The sequence below is a fragment of the Haliotis cracherodii genome, unplaced genomic scaffold (assembly GCF_022045235.1).
Source record: "Haliotis cracherodii isolate W230 unplaced genomic scaffold, xgHalCrac1.p SCAF_22, whole genome shotgun sequence".
Taxonomy (NCBI): Eukaryota; Metazoa; Mollusca; class Gastropoda; order Lepetellida; family Haliotidae; genus Haliotis; species Haliotis cracherodii.
In genome coordinates this window covers 6764510-6783753 of record NW_027266278.1, presented here as the reverse complement: position 1 = coordinate 6783753, position 19244 = coordinate 6764510, and the positions used below count along the sequence as shown (strand labels likewise).

General features: G+C 39.6%; 1 protein-coding gene across 1 annotated transcript in view; it reads left to right on the top strand.

The window, feature by feature from the left end:
• LOC139471507 (uncharacterized) overlaps positions 1 to 19244 on the top strand; it is a 151280-nt gene that overhangs the window by 60233 nt on the left and 71803 nt on the right. The window contains exons 31-61 of the mRNA XM_071253864.1: positions 993 to 1214; positions 1413 to 1479; positions 2416 to 2579; positions 3337 to 3470; positions 4186 to 4324; positions 5036 to 5281; positions 5704 to 5746; positions 6647 to 6801; positions 7118 to 7209; positions 7565 to 7610; positions 8461 to 8712; positions 9183 to 9237; positions 9531 to 9700; positions 10027 to 10203; positions 10599 to 10823; positions 11098 to 11140; positions 11290 to 11444; positions 11860 to 12036; positions 12382 to 12600; positions 12806 to 12854; positions 13614 to 13774; positions 14187 to 14348; positions 15223 to 15432; positions 15956 to 15998; positions 16197 to 16354; positions 16629 to 16790; positions 17287 to 17496; positions 17660 to 17702; positions 17997 to 18160; positions 18631 to 18804; positions 19004 to 19213. Of these exons, the coding sequence (XP_071109965.1) occupies positions 993 to 1214; positions 1413 to 1479; positions 2416 to 2579; positions 3337 to 3470; positions 4186 to 4324; positions 5036 to 5281; positions 5704 to 5746; positions 6647 to 6801; positions 7118 to 7209; positions 7565 to 7610; positions 8461 to 8712; positions 9183 to 9237; positions 9531 to 9700; positions 10027 to 10203; positions 10599 to 10823; positions 11098 to 11140; positions 11290 to 11444; positions 11860 to 12036; positions 12382 to 12600; positions 12806 to 12854; positions 13614 to 13774; positions 14187 to 14348; positions 15223 to 15432; positions 15956 to 15998; positions 16197 to 16354; positions 16629 to 16790; positions 17287 to 17496; positions 17660 to 17702; positions 17997 to 18160; positions 18631 to 18804; positions 19004 to 19213 (4527 nt within the window). The remainder of the gene's footprint in view (positions 1 to 992; positions 1215 to 1412; positions 1480 to 2415; positions 2580 to 3336; positions 3471 to 4185; positions 4325 to 5035; positions 5282 to 5703; positions 5747 to 6646; positions 6802 to 7117; positions 7210 to 7564; positions 7611 to 8460; positions 8713 to 9182; positions 9238 to 9530; positions 9701 to 10026; positions 10204 to 10598; positions 10824 to 11097; positions 11141 to 11289; positions 11445 to 11859; positions 12037 to 12381; positions 12601 to 12805; positions 12855 to 13613; positions 13775 to 14186; positions 14349 to 15222; positions 15433 to 15955; positions 15999 to 16196; positions 16355 to 16628; positions 16791 to 17286; positions 17497 to 17659; positions 17703 to 17996; positions 18161 to 18630; positions 18805 to 19003; positions 19214 to 19244) is intronic.

The window sequence follows — 19244 nt, the reverse complement described above, 5'->3', positions numbered from 1 at the left end:
CTGAAACAATACAATCGGGACCATCTATTCGCCATTCCAGAATGTTCTTTTTGTTCAGGTTTCAAATTTGTAATCGAGAGTTTGTCAAAATATGTTTCGAAGCGTTGTCACCAATTTGAAATTAATGCCGTATAGCACTAGAAAGCTGCCTCCTAATAGGTCATCCCATTGGTCAGTCAAAGTTTGCGCAAGGTCGGTCTGACTTGATCCGTAATGGGATGTCCTCAGATCTTTGTTTACCCGTAACGAGAACTAAGAACTGATTTTAATGAGAAAATCAGTGGGCTCGGAAACATATGGTCATCTCCCTCACCACATCATCCAACTGTGAGTACACATTGCATTCTTATAACTTACTGATATAATGTGGGGACTCGGGAACATATGATCACCTCCCTCACCACGCCATCCAACTGTGAATACACATGTCATTCTTATAACTTACGGATATAATGTGGGGACTCGGGAACATATGATCACCTCCCTCACCACGCTATCCAACTGTGAGGACACATGTCATTCTTATGGCTTATTATAACTTTCTTTTATAATGTGGGGACTCGGGAACATATGATCAGCTCCCTCACCACGCCATCCAAATGTGAGTACACAGGGCATTCTTATAACTTACTGAATTAACGTTGGGACTTGGAAAGATATGATCATCTCCCTCACCACACCATCCAACTGTGAGTACATATGGCATTTTACTAACTTACTGATATAATTTTGGGACTCGGGAACATATGATCATTTCCTCACCACGCCATCAAACTGTGAGTACACGTGTATGACGAGGTTGACTGTGTGTAATCGTGCATCAGCGGCGTTGATCGCTGCTCATGCCATCAACCACTGTATCAACCACTGTCTCGTCTGGACTCCATTATGTATTACGCGTAATAGATATTGACAGGTTATTGTTAAAGCAACATGAATAAAATGAAAATACCATTTCCCTTATATGCTTATATTCTTTTGTTATTGTGCAGCCTGTCCTCTCATGAAGATCTCCATGCCTAACAACATCTACTGTACATTTGACGACAAATGTCTTGGGCTGGAATGCTGCGTACATTTCAAACTCTTTGTGTTCCGAAAAACCTATAAATTGTATTCAAGATTTGACCCCTGCGATCTGAAATTTTCTGTCGGTGCTGGGAAGTTCAACAAGTCCTTTGGAATTGAGGGTGACCTGAAGGATATATATGCAGGTTGGTGACACTTGTGGAATTCACCCTATATATAAAACTCACGGGTATCAAGGAAAACAATATGAAAAATGTATACTGTGGTATCTATTAAACAATATGGAAAACATATTTTCGGGGAAATAAACATAATTTCAGCTTTGGAATGATGGCTTGTTTGTTTTCACTTTCTGTTTTATTAAAAACCGTTTTGTTTTACAGGATTGGAGAAGACTATTCCGACGAATGTGAAACTGGATATCCTAGGAGGAATAGAGCTAGTCATTAAGTATGAAGTTACTTTCTCACTTTAACTGTCCAATGAAAAATCAACTTAGTCTTTTCAGTGATATAATTCAGCCTCGATGTAGATCACTGACTTTAGAAACGCAGCACGTTATTTTGAAATGTTCACCTAAAGGAAAATTCCAAGGCCAATGAATATAATTTAAAGGTTCAAAATCGTCACGTGGACCATTGATAACCAAACTGTCACATTTTATAGCCGTATTATGAAATTCAAGATTGTCTGTATTCTAAGGGTTATAGATTATAGATCTATTGCCCCTTGTCTGAACTATGCTTGCATCATTCTAAATGGGTCATTTGACTCATGGTGACCTGGTCATTTTGAAAACAATCCTAGGGCTCTAATGAGAAACATACTTTTCACTGCCTCAAAGCATATTCGTCTGTACATACAATATGGACGTCAACAACCTTTTCCTTCAGATTCAGGGAGAGAATCGCCCCAATCCCCACTCCGTAATTTAACTTGACTGCCTTACAATCCAGACTCTGTCACAACTATGGAAAGAAATTGCCTCGTAACCTGCGTACCACACTGGTGTTCAGTGGTCCAATGCGACGCATTTCGCTTAACAGAGTTACGCCCCCAAACTGATAGGATCCACTGACATTTAGTTCGAATCCAAGATTTATCTTGATTAAGACCTTTTGTCTGTCAGCATCACACCTATACAAATGTATGAACGTCTAAGTCTGCTTTCCTTTGAGCTTTTCTCTCTCATCAGACTGAATGAAGTACATCACTTCCGTAGCTGTAACCGTTGTTTCTTTATGTTGCTATCATCTGGAGTAATGACAAGTCTAGGCTGTACTGGAGGAGTGGTTTATTATGACATCATTGCAGTTGTAGACATACATGCCTCACCTCTGAGGTGTGATGTTCAGACCCCACATTCTTCAAGAATTTGTTCTTCAGAGTGAAGCTGGAGAAGGATGACACGGCTGCTCTGATCACAGTGGCCGCCGGCTTCTGTTCTCAGGATGACCACGAGAACTGCATCGCATTCTTCAAAATCCTGGACGAGTTTGTGACACCGCTACCAATATGTCATCCAGATGGCTCAATAACCTGGCCAGAGGGTAAATACCGCCATCAGTATTTATCATCTTGAAGAAACTGTCTCAAAATATCTTCAAAACCCCTCTCATATAACACGAACGGGACCATTCTTAGGAAGATATATGATACCTTACCGCAGGTATGAATTGCACATCCAGTTTTGGGGAAATGTCACGTACTAGCCTAGTATTATATTTGCTGTTTGATACAAGGTCAGAGGCGGTGGGGTAGCCTAGTGGTTAAAGCGCTCGCTCGTCACGCTGAAGACCCAGGTTCGATTCCCCACATTAGTACAATGTTTGAAGCCCATTTCTGTTGTCCCCCGCCATGATATTGCTGGAATATTGTTAAAAGCGGCGTAAAACAATACTCACTCACTGATACAAGGTCATCAACAGCCTTTTGTAATGTAACCGTCAGAAGGCACGTTTGCTTTAAAGGTAGCATACCACTATTACCACTTTGACAAATACCACTTTGAATTTAAGAGACGTCTTAACTCAAGGCACAAACACAGCGTACAGACAAACATTACTGTTTATGATAAACGTCCCGTCGATCGATGCGAGGTTTATCATGACCGATATCGCATCCAAAAATGTTCCAGTGATTGCGACCTTTTTGTGAATCCTTATTGATAGACGTTATTTTTCACAAAGGGGATGTCTAGAGACTGCATTTAGTGACGACTGGATATTATATTGCTCGGTAGTTTTGTTTGCTCGGTAGTTTTGTTTGTATGTCAGTCTAACTAGCATCCGCTCCTTCCTTTGACAGTTGATTACAGGGGTCTGCTGGATAAGGAATCAATTAAGAGACGAATTCGAGAAAGTGCAAGAAAGTTTGCCAAAGATGCTATAAAGAAGGGCATCAACGAACTACTTGGCTTCATCCCGTGTATATCCCCCGATGTACGTATGGCTAATAGATGATACTATTGTGACAGAAAATCAGTGTCACGTTCCTTTTATCCACCGACCTTTCTGGGGCACGGATGGCCCAGTCGCCTAAGGCGTTGCGATTCGCTGTGCAGAGTTTCGTCCCTTCGGCACGCCAGAAACCTATGATTGTGGGTTCGAGTCCCGGTTTGTACCGATTATGTTTCTAGTTTTGTCAGCACCATACCCGTGCTCGTGGATTTCACCGAAGTGGTAAACGCCTGAGACCTGACACGCTGTGATATAACTGGAATGCTGTTAAAAGCGGCGTTAAAACCAACTCACTCTCTCACTCATTCACTGACCTTTCATTATTATGTAAATATGATGAACAGAAACTAATATGAAAAAGACCCGTTGAAATATTTAAAAGCAAAGAAGGGACCATGGTAAAATATAATACTTTTTTTCTTGTGATCATGTTAGAGTTGATATTTTCACTCGTGGCCACACCAATCATGAAAATATCAATTCCAACCTCGTCACACGATAGTATAAACAGTGTATTGGTCAGCCTCCATCAAATATACTCTATATGTTCTTTAAGATATTGTAGCTTACATACATGATCTCGGCAGAATCGACACTTTGGTCGGTACTTCTCCCCATCAGTGGTGCCCAGGTCTAAATGAGTAAATGTGGTGCCACTGTGTAACCAAATTAGAAAGTACACATGGTTGCATTTCAGGCTACAAGCAAGACAAATCCCTGTCCCAGACCTGAGGCCATGACTCGGGATATCCTCGAGCAGAAGCTCAAGCAGCGGGAATTGCAGACCATGGGCACAAAACAGGAACTGGAGAAGAGGCTCAGAGATGGACACAAAAGTGAGCGGTACATGATAAGGAGAAGTTCTGGTTTTATAAAAACGAAAAAGACACATTCCATTTGGTGAAGGGAAAGGTCTGGCACAATATACCCTATGACCTCCCATCACAGATGTACTGTGCACTGGGTGAGAAGGGTTGTAGGAAAACTGTTCAAATGCAAATATATTGATTGTTTGACGGGCATTGATTAGAAGTTGACAGATGACAAGGTAGACACAATTTTATGGATAACAACTTCTTTAATACTGTAACAAGCGACGTTTCGGTATATATCCTTATACCGTTGTCAAGCAAAACAGTGATCTACCTTACAAATATATCGTTCAAAGAAAGTATGTCACTTTACCTTTGAAATTCTCAAGGGTTCTCAGGTCTCAAGGTGACAATGAAAAGATTGTATATTACATGTTTGAGTTATCCATATACTTGTACACAGATTTTGCCCATGCCAGTAGCAATACACCTATTTGATGTTAAAAATGGTGTTATCCTAATAATGAAAGCTTTTAATTTTCTAATTCAATAGTTTCCATAGAGGAATATGAAACATGAATGTTTACAAACCAACTAATGTTTAACTTTTATCGTGAAGACATATGACAAAACGATAATGAAATATATACATGTATTTCGAATCATAAACAGGTCCTGAAACAAATCCAACGTGTGGTAGCTATAATTAAACCACATGTGATTGTGTTCTCCCAGCTTGCAGATTGCTGAACAGGACAGTGATCCTCCCAGCAATAACAAACGAGAAGATCAATGAGATCGTCTACATGGAGATAGCCCCGGACTGTCTGCGGTTTGATGCTTGTGTTGACATTAAGATGAAGAAGCTAAATTTCAACAAGGCCGTCAATGCTTACATACATCTTGACCCTTGTAAATTCACAATGACGGTCAACTTTGAGGACTGCACTACGACAGTAATACTGCTGGGATACGACTGGGGTAGGTAGTGGTTTGTAAGTTAAAACTATTTTGGGAAACTGTGAGTCTTTTATTTCAAGATGTATGATAATCTGAATTCAGTTGACTAATGAATCACACCATAGCCATTTCAGTGAGTCAATGATTCAATGATTTTTTATGTGCAAGATCAGCAGATCCATAGTACAGTGTTATATAGTTGAATGCAATGTTATCATGAATTACTACAAAGGCATGTATAACAAATTAATGTTCTTTACCAGAGTTGTAAAAATATAATTGTTACTAGCATGCGATTGCTTCTCCACATGCGATGATACTTGATAATAAGAAACGTCAGCATCACGTCGTGTTTGCTTCATACAGATCGTCACACGTAAGACACTTACAGGTATTCAACACTACTGTTTAGCTATATGATATGTCTGCCATTCTATTTACAGGGAAAGAGAAGACCACTAAACTCAACGACTCGGTTTCCATAAGGTAGGAGAACCCCTTATCTTACTCATATCCATTCGGTCTCCCTTTGAGGAAACGGTTTTGTCAGCAAATTCTTTTTTTCAATTTCATAGAATGTAGACATGTGCGAGGTTTCACGTCCGGAGACATGCATAATGGCAAACTGTCGATCCTAACACTACGTTTTTTCTTTAATATATAACTCATTATTAATGAGGAGAATGAATAACTACTCAAATGCAAGACATATTATGAGGATGTGACTGTTTCTCTGTAAATTATCAATCTTTCCTACAGGTAAAAGATAAATTGATGTCTTTTAGTTCTGAAGAGGCTTTCTTATAAAATTAGTTTGTTTATTTGTTGTTTAACGACGCACTCAGCAATGTTCCAGCTATATGTCGGCGGTATGTAAATAATCGAGTCTGGACGAGACAATCCAGTGATTGATATCACGAGCATCGATCAACGCAATTGTGATACGATAACATGCATCAACCAAGTCAGCTAGCCTTACCACCCAAACATGTTAATTGCCCCTAACGACACGCATAGTCGCCTCTATAGGGCAAGCATGGGTTGCTGAAGACCTACTTTACCCCGGATCTTCACAGGACTATAAAATTAGTAGACGTATGAATAATAGCGGCGTATCACGTCGATTTGTTACAAATCGCAGTTGAACCATCAAAACAAGTAGTTGATAGCAATAAACATGATACAAGTCAAGGTACGATGGCCCAGTTTTAACAGGTCACATAGCAACACCCAACAACCCAAACACCATTTGCGTCATATCTTTAACGTATGAGTGTGTGGTCCTGAGATATTTCCAGCGGATTTCTAATACCAATGGTGTAGTGACGATATGAGTCAGTCAATCATAGACCACACTATGACTGTGTCATGTTTACCCTTCTCCAGATACACCATTGACAGAAGTGAAGCAAGGAAGGTTTTTGTGATTGACATGGGCCTACAAATCAGTGTTGGAGCATCGGAACCGATTCTGGACAGTTTGTTGATCGAAAAACTGAATGTTCCTATACCCATTTGTAATGAAAACTTCTCTCTGCCGGGTAAGCGTCGAAAACAGTAGATACTTTTATCAACTCATTGTATTACTTAAAGTAGAAATACTCTTAGTCGGAACCAGGCAGTCGGGAAATCCAGCCCTCCGATCGAATACTGTGAGAAAATATAGGAAACTATGTGAACGAATTCAAAAGGGTCGATGCCGGGGTTTCGCTATATACCCTATGTTTAGTAGATATGCATTCATCACGTGCATGTCATCTCTAACAATGCCAATCATTTGGTTAAATTCAGCTCAATATAAAGAGGTTACATCGTCATCTTAGAATGCATAACCATTTCATAAATGTCTGATTTAAGGAAGCGGATCTCTGAAGAAGCTTGCGGAGGAAATGGGAGGAAAGCTAATCAGAGAAGTTGTAGATGTGGTGTTTCGAAAACTTGGACTGGATGTAAGTTTTCAGAACCGACTATTGGCTTATATGTCTCCATGAACTTTCTACAAACACACAAACTGATCTTTGATGCGAAACTGTAGCATGCTTTTAACTCGTAACGTCCCTTGCCACAATATTATCAGTGGAAACTATTGTTAACCATATAACCTACAAGGGTGGAATGATTGGGTGTAATAACCGATATTTGCACATGTGCATTTTTCGATGCATTCACTTGGGGCAATATAACCTGTAATTCCTTGTAGCTCCTGGTTATTCTCTATATCAACAATGAAAGTGCCACGTGCACCCAAGACGCGGTGTTTCAAAAACAAAATGTAGTTATCAATGATTTGTACCTGTTTTTCAGAAAGTTCTGTTAGACGGGAGCTGTACAGCATTAACACCCCAAGCAGGTAGTATAACAATCCTGTGCATATCCGGGTTAGAATAAGTCTTCAGCAATCCATGCTTGTCGAAAAAGGCGACTATGCTTTTTGTAATAGGCGACCAACGGGTGGTCAGGTTCTCTGACTTAGTTGACGCATGTCATCGTATCTCAATTGCGTGGATCGATGCACATGACATAAATCATTGGATTGTCTGGTCCAGACTCGATGATTTACAGACCGCCATCATATAGCTGGAATATTGCTGAGAGCGGCGTTAAACAACAAACAACAAACAAGGTAGTATAACAGCACGAAGTTGAAAATCTATGTATACATTTTATGTTTGTTTTTGATAGAATGTATATATAGAATCATTTGTTTTCTTTATTTGGTTGCCCTGAAAGTAATAGATGTTTAGTGAAGAAAAAGTAAGTAACACAAAGAACAAAGTTTCAAAACTTTCAAACCCACAAAACCATGTCATGTTTGGGGTTCTCACTTAATTATAAGTTGTAAATAGTTAAAACCAACCTCATTTATCCAAACATTTTATGATCCCTGTTATTAAATACATAGTGATACCTTATCTCGACCTTTATAATTACATGACATGTGTGCTTTAAGGCTATGTAATGTAATGATTGAGGTCCAGTCTTTAGATGCACTATCGTTTACTTTTGAAACTCCGTTTGTCCTAAAGGAAAGAGAACTCGATGTACTTCGACCTTGAGACTAAATAAGGTTTCATTGCACGACCTCATACACGCATATACCTATTATATGACCTACCCAAGTGGTTGAGTAGACCAAATTGATTGTATTACTATAATATTTAATATATGCATAGTGACTTCAAACTGTCTGTTTTCCTCAGACTGCCCTTGGTCCCTCCCAGACTACAAGACGCTCCTACCCGCCAGTTTCCGGGACAACGTCAACTGTAAACTGCCGGACAACTGTTTCGGTGTAGAGTGTTGTGTGGACTTCTCCTTCGACATCCCGCTGTTTGAGACCCCCCTCGTCAAACACGTCCCCTTCTTCCTGAAGTTTGAACCATGTAACTTCACTGTCGAGGTCGGCTTCGGGAGCTACTACCATAAGGAAAGACTGTTGACATACAACTGGGGTAGGTCGTTTGACTGTTGACATACAACTGGGGTAGGTCGTTTGACTGTTGACATACAACTGGGGTAAATCGTTTGACTGTTGACATACAACTGGCATAAGACATTTTACTGTTGACATCTAATTGGAATTAGCTTATTTTAGTCTTCTTTTGTGCACCGTCCCAAGTTATCAATGTGTGTTATTGATTATGTTTTCTGAATATATGCCTGACTATATTGTGCCATATCTGTGTGTGAAGGCATCCGTGTGTGATTTCAGGTGCTAACTAGGGGCATATGTGATGGTGTGGCTGGAATATGGCCAAACATTTATTGATTCATCCCATGTCGAAAATGTCTTGGGCAAATGAAACATACATATGTTAATCATTAGTTTTAAAATATCCGCTATACATTTTGTAATAGTATTTATTAATGTTCTTTAATAGATGTTTAATATTTTGCGCTTCATATATATTTTTTTTCCTAGGGTCTGAAAATCAACTGCAAATAGGTGATGGCAACCCATCTCCAGTGATCATTAAGTGAGTAACCTTTTTCACGTTGACCTGAGTGTCCACACGTATGTTCCTATAGACGGTGACAGTTTCTGTGTACTTTATCTATTCCAGATTCACGATCTCCAAATATCCCAAAGGCTTCGTCTTTGACCTGAGTGTCCACCCGTATGTTCCTATAGACGGTGACAGTTTCTATGTATTTTATGTATTCCTGATTCACGATCTCCAAATATCCCAAAGGCTTCCTCTTTGACATGAGTGTCCACACGTGTATCCCTATAGACGGTGACAGCTTCTGTGTATTTTATCTATTCCAGATTCACGATCTCCAAATATCCCAAAGGTTTCCTCGTTGACCTGAGTGTCCACACGTGTATTCCTATAGATGGTGACAGCTTCTGTTACCCAGAAGGAGGCATGACGCTGATGAATCAGGAAAAGATACCTGCCTGTGATGCTAATGCGCTGGTCGAGTTCACAAAACAAAGTAGGTCCACTTTAGCACAGAAATGCTGATTAACATTCACTGACAAGGTGTTCGTAATAAGTTTGCTTAACAGAATGTCTAACTTTGAACTCTAAATGTTCCTACTTTTTGTCACTGTGTAACTCCATTTTTATTCATTTGTACCCTCTTTAACTGGAACTGTAAAATTTATTAACGTAATCAGTGTTTCTAAATCTTGCAAATTGTTTTTCCATGTTCTGTTTCGCATGTAAGAGGTTTGTAGCGATAAGATTCACGTTAATCAAAGATATTTCCGTTGAAATTTAGTTCTCATAGTTAAAAGGGAGTATTGCCTTTCGTTGTAGATTTCACAGTTTCTGATTGGCTGCGTGACCTTGACCTTGACATCAACCTAAAGTCCCTCTCCCAGGTAGCTGCCAGGATGCTACTGGACAAGTTCGGCATCTCCGAGTACCTGCTGGACCAGAGATGTGATGTGTCTAGACCACCATACAGCCCTAGGTTTGGCGGCTGGAGGAATGGTATACAAAGTTTAATTTTCCAAACACTAATTAATTTCGTTTCGGAGGGTAAGCTAGTGATTAAAGTATCAGCTCGTCACGTAGAAGACACGGGTCCGATTCCCAATTAAGTACAATGTGTGAAGCCCATTTCTGGTGCCCCTGCCGCGATATTGCCGGAATATTGCTAAAATCTGCGTAAAACAATACTCACTCACTCACTCAATCAATTTCACAGTTCTGCGTGCAGATAATCTTGTAACATGGGTTTAAATGATTGAATCAAAAAATCCCTGAATACATTGACGACCAGAAGTTTCCAGTTGAATGTACCTCTCTGAATAACAACGAAAAACATGATATGTTCATACACACATTATGACCAACCAGGGAATGAATCACATGTTGTGCTTCAGAATGCCCCAAGAGTATTGGCAAGCTGCCCGAGCTTCCAAAAGATCTGTACTGCCACCTAGCGGACACATGCACCAAGATAAACTGCTGTTTCCACGTCCCATTTCTTGCGATGTCCTTCAACGCCGTCCTCAACGTCGATATGTGCGACTACGTCATTTATGCTGCCATGGAGAACAAAACTACCACCATAGGAATGTTAGGGGATGATATCGACCTTGAAGCTGGTACTTGGCCCGTTGTCGGCTAAGATTCTGCTCTGTTATTGATGCGGATAAAAGTAGTAGCAAGGTTTATTTAACTCGCTCACTCCAATCACAAGAAAAAAAGATCTCCTTTTGTAATATGAGGCTGATCCACATAATACTGGTTTTCAGAGAATATAATGCAATTCTATGTACTTACATTACAAAACAGACGTGCCTTAATATTGTTTCCGTAAGCTCATTATCATTATCCGAGTTATTATCTGAGTCTCATGATCTGGTGATTCATCTCCAGGTACATCGATGATACTGGACATCGCCGATGTCTTCCAGATCAAGTAAGCTACTTTTCAGGAGTGTAAGTAATGAGCCTCAGTAATATTCTTTCATGGTGTAATTAGGGGGAAATTAGAAATGGGTTTGGGTGTAAATAAAAGTTTCAACATCTACCATACAATCAAAAAGTTGTTTTTTTTCATTAACGCAGATTTGGTTTAAAGAAGAAAGACAAGGTTCTGGTCCTTGATCTTGTCATTGAGGTGTGCTTGGAGAAGGATTCCTGCCTCTTCTCCACGCCTATTATGAAGGGAACCGAAGTTCCACAGCTTGTCTGCGACCTTGATGCCAGGTTGAATCTGAAGAGTAAGCGTGATCTTGTTTATGGTGCCCCTGTACGGAATCTGGATACCACAGAACTCTGAACAAATAATGTTGTTTAGAACTTTGAAATGTATGCACTAAAGTTGCATAGGTAACTTGAGTCGGTCTTGGCAGTGACATATAGCTACCCACTCAGTTTGGTTAAACATTCAATGACAAAGTATCACAGTTTGGAAGGTTATTACTTTTGTAAGGTTACACATAGTTGTCATTGTCAGAGGCTAAACTGTTTGAAGATGTGGATCTGGGGCGTAGGGTGTTGGGATGATTGCAAGGTGTAGGGGTAGGGATGTAATTGGTGTGACAATGTTCCTTTAAATCTACCCACCTATCCACCCATATCCCCATTCACCCTTCCACATATCTACCTACCTACCTATAATGTTGTATTCTCCAGACTTCAGTATATCAGACTGGGCCAAGGCCAGGGGACAGGACATGACCAAAGGTCTGGCACGGACAGCTGTGAACCTTCTGTTGGAACAGCTGGGTATCAAGGACAAGATGCTGGATCCACCCTGTAACCGCACCAGTCTCAAGTACCAGCCAGCTGATGCGGGCAACTGGAAGAATGGTCATTATCATAAGTTGCTTTCATCACAAAAAATAGGGCACACTGACTATGTGACCTTACTTGTACACACTATGAATAACATATTTCAATAACATTACATTTAGGCGATACAAGAGGGTGGGGACCACGTGGCATTCATTGGCATTTCCAGCAAATTTGGGTCAAGTTATTTAAACACCCTTTTGTTTGTAAAAGTCTAATGTTGTTATGAATACCAATCACGAAATTAATCATCACCCTTATAACACACAGATACTCAATTTGACTAAAATTACTCAACAGGTACTGTATTTTGGAGCAAGGCTTCTTTTTAACATATTATCATCATCTTCATCCTTATTTCAGATTGTGACTTGGGCGGCAGTGCTGTCACCCTCCCAGCAATAATTCTCCCCGCCAACTGCCACATCAACGACAAATGTCTGGGAATAGACTGTTGTCTCCATAGCAACTTCCTTGACCTGTCTCTTCACACGACCTTCAACATTGACCTCTGTAACTACCTCATTGAAGGCTCCATTGAGAAGTTCAGCTTTAAGCACAGCATTCTGAACTATAACTGGGGTATGTCTTATGTGAAACAAGTTCTAATAAGATCACTTTTAAGAAAATACAAGATGAAAGTTTTTCTGGGCGATTAATATGAAATAATAACGAAAGAAGAAAACAAAAACTATATTGTTATGTATCCAAAGAAGGAGCTGTATCATGTTGATTTCTGTGGGATTTTGACGTTAAGGTGTTTCGAGTTGTTCAAATCTTGTTTCAGGAAAAGATGAAGTAATCACATTCGATGGTGTTCCTCTTCTCAAACTGAGGTAAGTGTTGACAAGCTTATTTTTCATCTTATACTGTTGCCATCATAACATGTTTGGGGCTTTATAATGCAATTAAATGGACATTCAAGCAAGCTTATCTTGGCTCAGACAACAAAAATGATCATCCACATGTAGTATATAATCTGACTAAAGCTGGTTACCTTCATGTAGTAATTTTGAAACGTTTCAATTAAGAATTGACTCCAACATTTTTATGTTTAGGGAGATATACAAATAATGTAGAAACCGGTAGTTATTCCTGTTTTAACTTTACTGCTTATTTAATCAAGAGCACAAATTATAGAGAATATACGACATGAATGACATGAATGACATCGTTCAGAAGAATAAACCCCGCCCATTCTGTCATCAAGCGATCAGAAAACAGTAACCCAATGGAGGGGTGATCTAATTTTTGAAGATTTGTGGAAGCAAAAAACGCAAAACACATTACTTGGGTAGCCAATTAAATGCCATAGAATTACTTGCAATGTATGTTAAAAACAACTCAATGGCCGGATGGATAGGTTTGGTGACTTGGTTTTCATTGTCTGGTATCAACTCGGGTTTCAAGAGACAAGCAAACAAACACTGCCAAATGGGTCCAAAGAGTTTGATTTAGAAAAGCAAACATTAAAGTCAGACCAATGTCGGTCATTACATCAATGCTTATTAGAGCTACGACTTTGATTAATTCGACATTTTTCTTAACTCCCACAGATGGTCCATTGTTCTGTCTATCTGTGTCTTATTTCACAGGTTCAAGATTGACCGGCTTCTGTCCCAGCAAGTGTTCATTGTGGATTTGTCTGCGAGTCTGTGTCTGGAAGGAGATGACTGTGAGCTGGATCTGAAAGTGCTGAATCAGACACGACTTCCCATGCCAGGCTGTGCCAAGTTCCAGGGATTCAAATTACAAAGTAAGGCAACACTGTCGGGATATGGCGACGTTACGATATATGCATTTAACATCGAACATTAAGATTAATTTACTCACTTAAAGGAAACTGACATAAAGTAGTAATCTGTGGCCCGCTATGTTTTCCTTATTTTGACCTCAAACATCGGAGGGGCGGTTGGGTAGCCTAGTGGTTTCAGCGTTCGCTCGTCACGCCGAAAAACCGGGTTTGACTCCCCACCTTGATGCAATGTGAGATGCCCATTTCTGATGTCCCCCTCCATGATATTGCTAGAATATTGCTTAAAGCGGCTTAAAACCATGCTCTCTCACTTGAGCATCGGATGTTGTTTAACAGTGAGTTCACAGATTTCAAATATGAGTTATTGAATTGAATACTAATTTGTCTGGAACCATGTCCTTTTCTTCTTCAGATTTCTCTCTGAGTGAGTGGCTGAGGGAAAAGGGCGGTGAGATCACAGCTCAACTGTCAGCAGTCCTGCTGGAAGAGCTCGGTATCAAACAGTTCCTACTGGACAGACCTTGTCAGGACTACCTGGAGCCGTACAGGGGCGCTGTGGGAGGATGGAACAATGGTAGGTGTCCCACGAAATGAATCACTATGTTGTGATGTCGCTAATGGCACATCTACCAGGGTTCATAAATTATTTTCATCATTGTCTGTGGATTCTATTTTACAAACATTGTTGGGATGTTTAATTTAGAGAATGCTTTACTGGTCAATACCTGCTGGTATTATTGCTTAATACACTCATAGGCTTTGGGTAACTTTTGTGATTCATACATTCAGTGCCACATTTGTTTACCAGATTTCGTAAAAAAATATTGATGCCAAGATAATGCCAATGGTTATGCATGCCGCTGAAATCGGGGTCTTGAAGAAAGAGATCAGCTGGACATCGATATTATACAGCTATATGCATGTAAACGGCTTCTGAATGAAAAATCGTCCACATTATCATAAGAGGGTGTTAGACGAGCGTTCACAGTTTAGGTAATCTGGCATATTTAGAAATTGTTTGTAAACGACATCACAATGCACCAAGAACTATTAACCAAACGTAAACTTTGTAAATTTGACTGTGTTGAAACCATCTTCTATTTTTCTTCGTTTAAATTTGTCCTGCTTATGGATATATGAAATTGTACTGAACAACTATATCTATCTTCTATTAAATGAACATGCTATCATTAAACAGAAATTAATTAAGATAGGAATATATTTATAAATGCACATCAAGTAAGAAATACAATTATAAATGTTTCAGCATAAAAACCTGTATGTTCTTTTTCCAATACTGAGGCTTGGGGCTTACAGGTATTGAAAACAAACCAACTGATGGATTTAATCAAGCAAGAATGTATCTAATGAGTTTTGACTGTTTGACAGTGTACTTTGAGTGTCCAAGTATATGGTATAATGAGTGTTGATATGTTTAAAATTTGCAGCTTGTCCTGAAAACATCACCCTGCCAGCTCTGCCTCCCAATGTCTTCTGTCACGTGACCGACTACTGTACCAGGGTCACGTGTTGTGTCAAAGTGTCACAGGTCAAACGGAACTTCAATGCCTACTTCTTCCTGGACTCCTGTAACTACAACTTGAGAGTCGGTATTGAGAAGCTGGAGTTCAGTGATACACTGTTTAACTATACATGGGGTAAGTTGTACACTGTTTAACTATACATGGGGTAAGTTGTACACTGTTTAACTATACATGGGGTAAGTTGTGCACTGTTTAACTATATGTAGGGTAGGTTCTACACTGTTTCACTATACGCTGGGTAAGTTGTACATTGTTTTACTATACATGGGGTAAGTTCTACACTGTTTAACTATACGTGGTGTAAATTATACATTGATACCTGCAGATGGGTACATTTTACACTGTTTCAATAGATACTCAAAATCAGTATCCAAAGCATTGAAAATGACAACTTGTAGAATAGTTCTTCACAACGTTTGCACACATTCCATTCTTTTTCTGGTAACAAAATGTTTAAAGAAGACAAACAAAGGGAATGATCGCATCAAATTCTAATTCATCTGAAATGGTGGTCTACATTATGTTCTGGGAAGGTTTGGGTTTTAACTAAAATAAATGCTAAATATACACCTGTCATTTTTACAAGTGAGTTCATAAGTGCATTGGTATTGATTTAATAATATTTTATTCTTCTAAGGTGAACCAGAAGTTATTGATCTTGGAGGACTTGTAAGACTTGAGTAAGTATTTTAGTTATGTATTTACAGTTAACATCTAATCAGTTTTAATAGGTGATGTTGAAAGGGATACGCATCTGGTGCTGACAAGAATGTTTAGGTTTAGATCTGAATCAACTTTCCATTGTCATGTTTAATTGCCGTCTTGAAACCTGATTGTATTATAGTGTGAGTTGTAAGAAAGAAAGAGTTACATTTCAGATACACCATCAACTCGGGTCAGAAGAAGTTCCTGGTGAGCCTGAGCCTTAAGGTGTGTCTGACTGCTGGAGAGGAGTGTCAGTTTACCTTCCCTGTGTTCAAAGACATGATCCTACCTAAACCATTCTGTGACTGGGAGGCCACCAAACAGCTACAAAGTAAGTGCACCATTGGTAGCATTTATATTTATGTCTCATATTGCTGGATTGATGTGGGCCTAACTGTCCAGTGGAGCCCTTGTGAAAAACAATGATTATTATTTACATGTATAAGAATGAATTAATTTGTGCATTGAAGGAGATGATTATATAGTGTTTCGCAATCCTGTCAATTGTAATCATAGAAATATTCATAATAGAATATGACTACGTGCTAGAACATGTCAGCTGTAAGTAAAGACTTATATAAGAATGTGATGTGACTTTGCTCCAGATTTCTCCCTGAGTGAGTTTGTGACATTAGAAGGCGCTGCATTGGCGGACAGACTGACGGACGCCCTGGTAGACAAGCTGTTGGACACTCTGGGTCTTTCAGACTACGTTCTTGAACCTCCATGCTCCATGGATGGACGAGGCGCAAATAGTTGGAACTCAGGTCAGGAGACATTTTAAGAAAAATCGCAATTTTTCGAACATTAAACAAAACAAACAATTAAACAAAATAAAAGCAGGAACACCTTTTCCAAACTCATAAAGAAATATTTGTTAAAGACACTTTAAAGGCATTATAAAATCATTGTTCCTGTGCCACCGGTAGCATTCGTAACAAACACATGCACAAACATAGACGGGAACATGTGATACCCAGAATGGGACATTGCATTGACTTAATTTTGACCATTGATGCGTTAAAATTTGGAAATGTCCTCCACTCTTTTTAATTTTACTTAGGTCTTTTATGTTGTAACCTTGACCAAACAACGTTTTGGCAATCTTCGAAGATACTCTGAAGGTCTTTGCATAGATCTAAATCATTATCCGTTAAGCCAATTGTCATTGTTTCTGTGGAAAAACTTTGGCCAGGAACAGTTGTTGGACAGCTATGCAGTGAAATGAAGTGATATTTATTCCTAAGTCGTGTTTTGTTGCAGACTGCCCAAAACAGGTTTCACTGCCACAACTACCAGACTCGGTGTCCTGTAGTCTCCCCGACCACTGTACAGGAATAGACTGTTGTCTCAGTGTGCCTCTCATCAGTCGGAATGTCCACTTCAAGGTCGACCTGGACATGTGCAAGATGACCCTCACACTGGCCATAGAGAAGCTTGAGTTTAGCAGACTGCTCTTCAACTACCAGTGGGGTAGGCCGAAAGTGATGCATTTCATGACATGTTGTAGACGTAATTATAAGCCTTGGTGACAAAGTTGTAGACCAGAACAACCAATATTCTTTTGTTATTAGGAACGGTCAATGTGCCATTATATATACTTTTCAAACCAGTATTTTCCTTTGTCTTTCTTCAGGAACACCTGAATCTTTCAATCTGAAGGGAATATTCCGAACAGAGTAAGTTATTCAAATATTTCTATAACGTTGAAGTAAGTTGTTGCTGTTGTGGCTTCCTATCGTATACATCTTCCCAAGGCAAGAGAGTTAACTGACTATAAGAGTCGGAAACTTGACTTTAAGAGTCAGTTAACTTTCTTGCCTCGGGAAGACGATCGAATATGTCCTGGAGTAAACCTGCCTATTCTAACCTAATCAGTCTTAAATTAAATGGTGATTGTGAGTTATAACTTACTGTTATCAAAGTACATTGTGTTTGGAAAGTTTGGAAAAACGTGAAATTTTAATTTAAAGTTTCACCATCGACAACCTTGAGGGAGAGAAACAATTCCTTGTCAGTCTCAACATTAGTGCCTGTTTCGAGGCTGGAGGCAAGTGTCTGGTGACCCTACCTGTGTTAAACCAAGCCAGATTCCCCAACCCTGGATGTAACTGGAACTCAACACTGTCCCTAAAAGGTAAGTCAGTGGACACTGGGTATTACATAAGAACTACATTGTGTAAGGATATATACCACGCATCATTCTTTGTGTATCATGTGGTCAATAACTTCGTTTGGTTTGAGTATCCCTATGTAACAATAGACTAGTACTTAAGAAACAATAACAAAAAGAGACATGACCATTGCCTACATTGATGATAAACCTGGTTTGATCATCTCAGCGTATCAGTCGACTGGACCCAAGAAGACATTCCCATGGCCTACATTAAAGATAAACCGAATTTTTCCTCAGCATGTAATTCAATGTATAATTAGATCCCATACGAAAATGAAAGAAGACACCACCATGGCTTACATCACAGTCTAATGGTGAATGTAGATTTCTTAAGTAAACTCAATGTTTCCAACTTGTTATTTTATGTTATACATTGACATGATATGAGGGTTATGCATGTACACTGTCTTATTATACCTCATTATGCACAGGTTTTTCCCTGAAGAACTGGCTGAACAATAACAATCTGAACATTGGTCAAGTCTTGACCTCAGCATTCCGGTTCCAGCTGTCTCTAGCCCTGGGCATCTCTGAGTACCTCCTGGACCCCATGTGTGACAGACAGAAGGGGATATACAAGGCGGACGCTACAGGGTGGAATAATGGTAAATGGCTCCAGAACGCATTTTCAGGGGCTTTGCAAATGAATATTCTCATCCAATGGCTCACATGAAGAGAAATACCGATGCTACTAAACCTAGGAACCTCTGTTGTTTAGCATTTCACATCATCAGCTTATGTACAGAATATCATAAACTGGGGCATTTGCTTTGGCGGATAATCTGGTATTCTGTGGCATTTCAGCATGTCCCAAACCAATGACCCTCCCAACCCTACCGGGCAGCCTGTCATGTCACATCCCCGACTACTGCACTGGGCTGGACTGTTGTGTGGATATGGTCAGTCTGGGGATGTCCTTTAACTTCAAGATCCTCCTGGACACACGGAACCTTGTTCTGACTGTCGGTATCGAGAAACTCACCATACAGATATCACTGTTCAACTACAAGTGGGGTAAGTCTCTTTGCATCAACTTGAACATCAT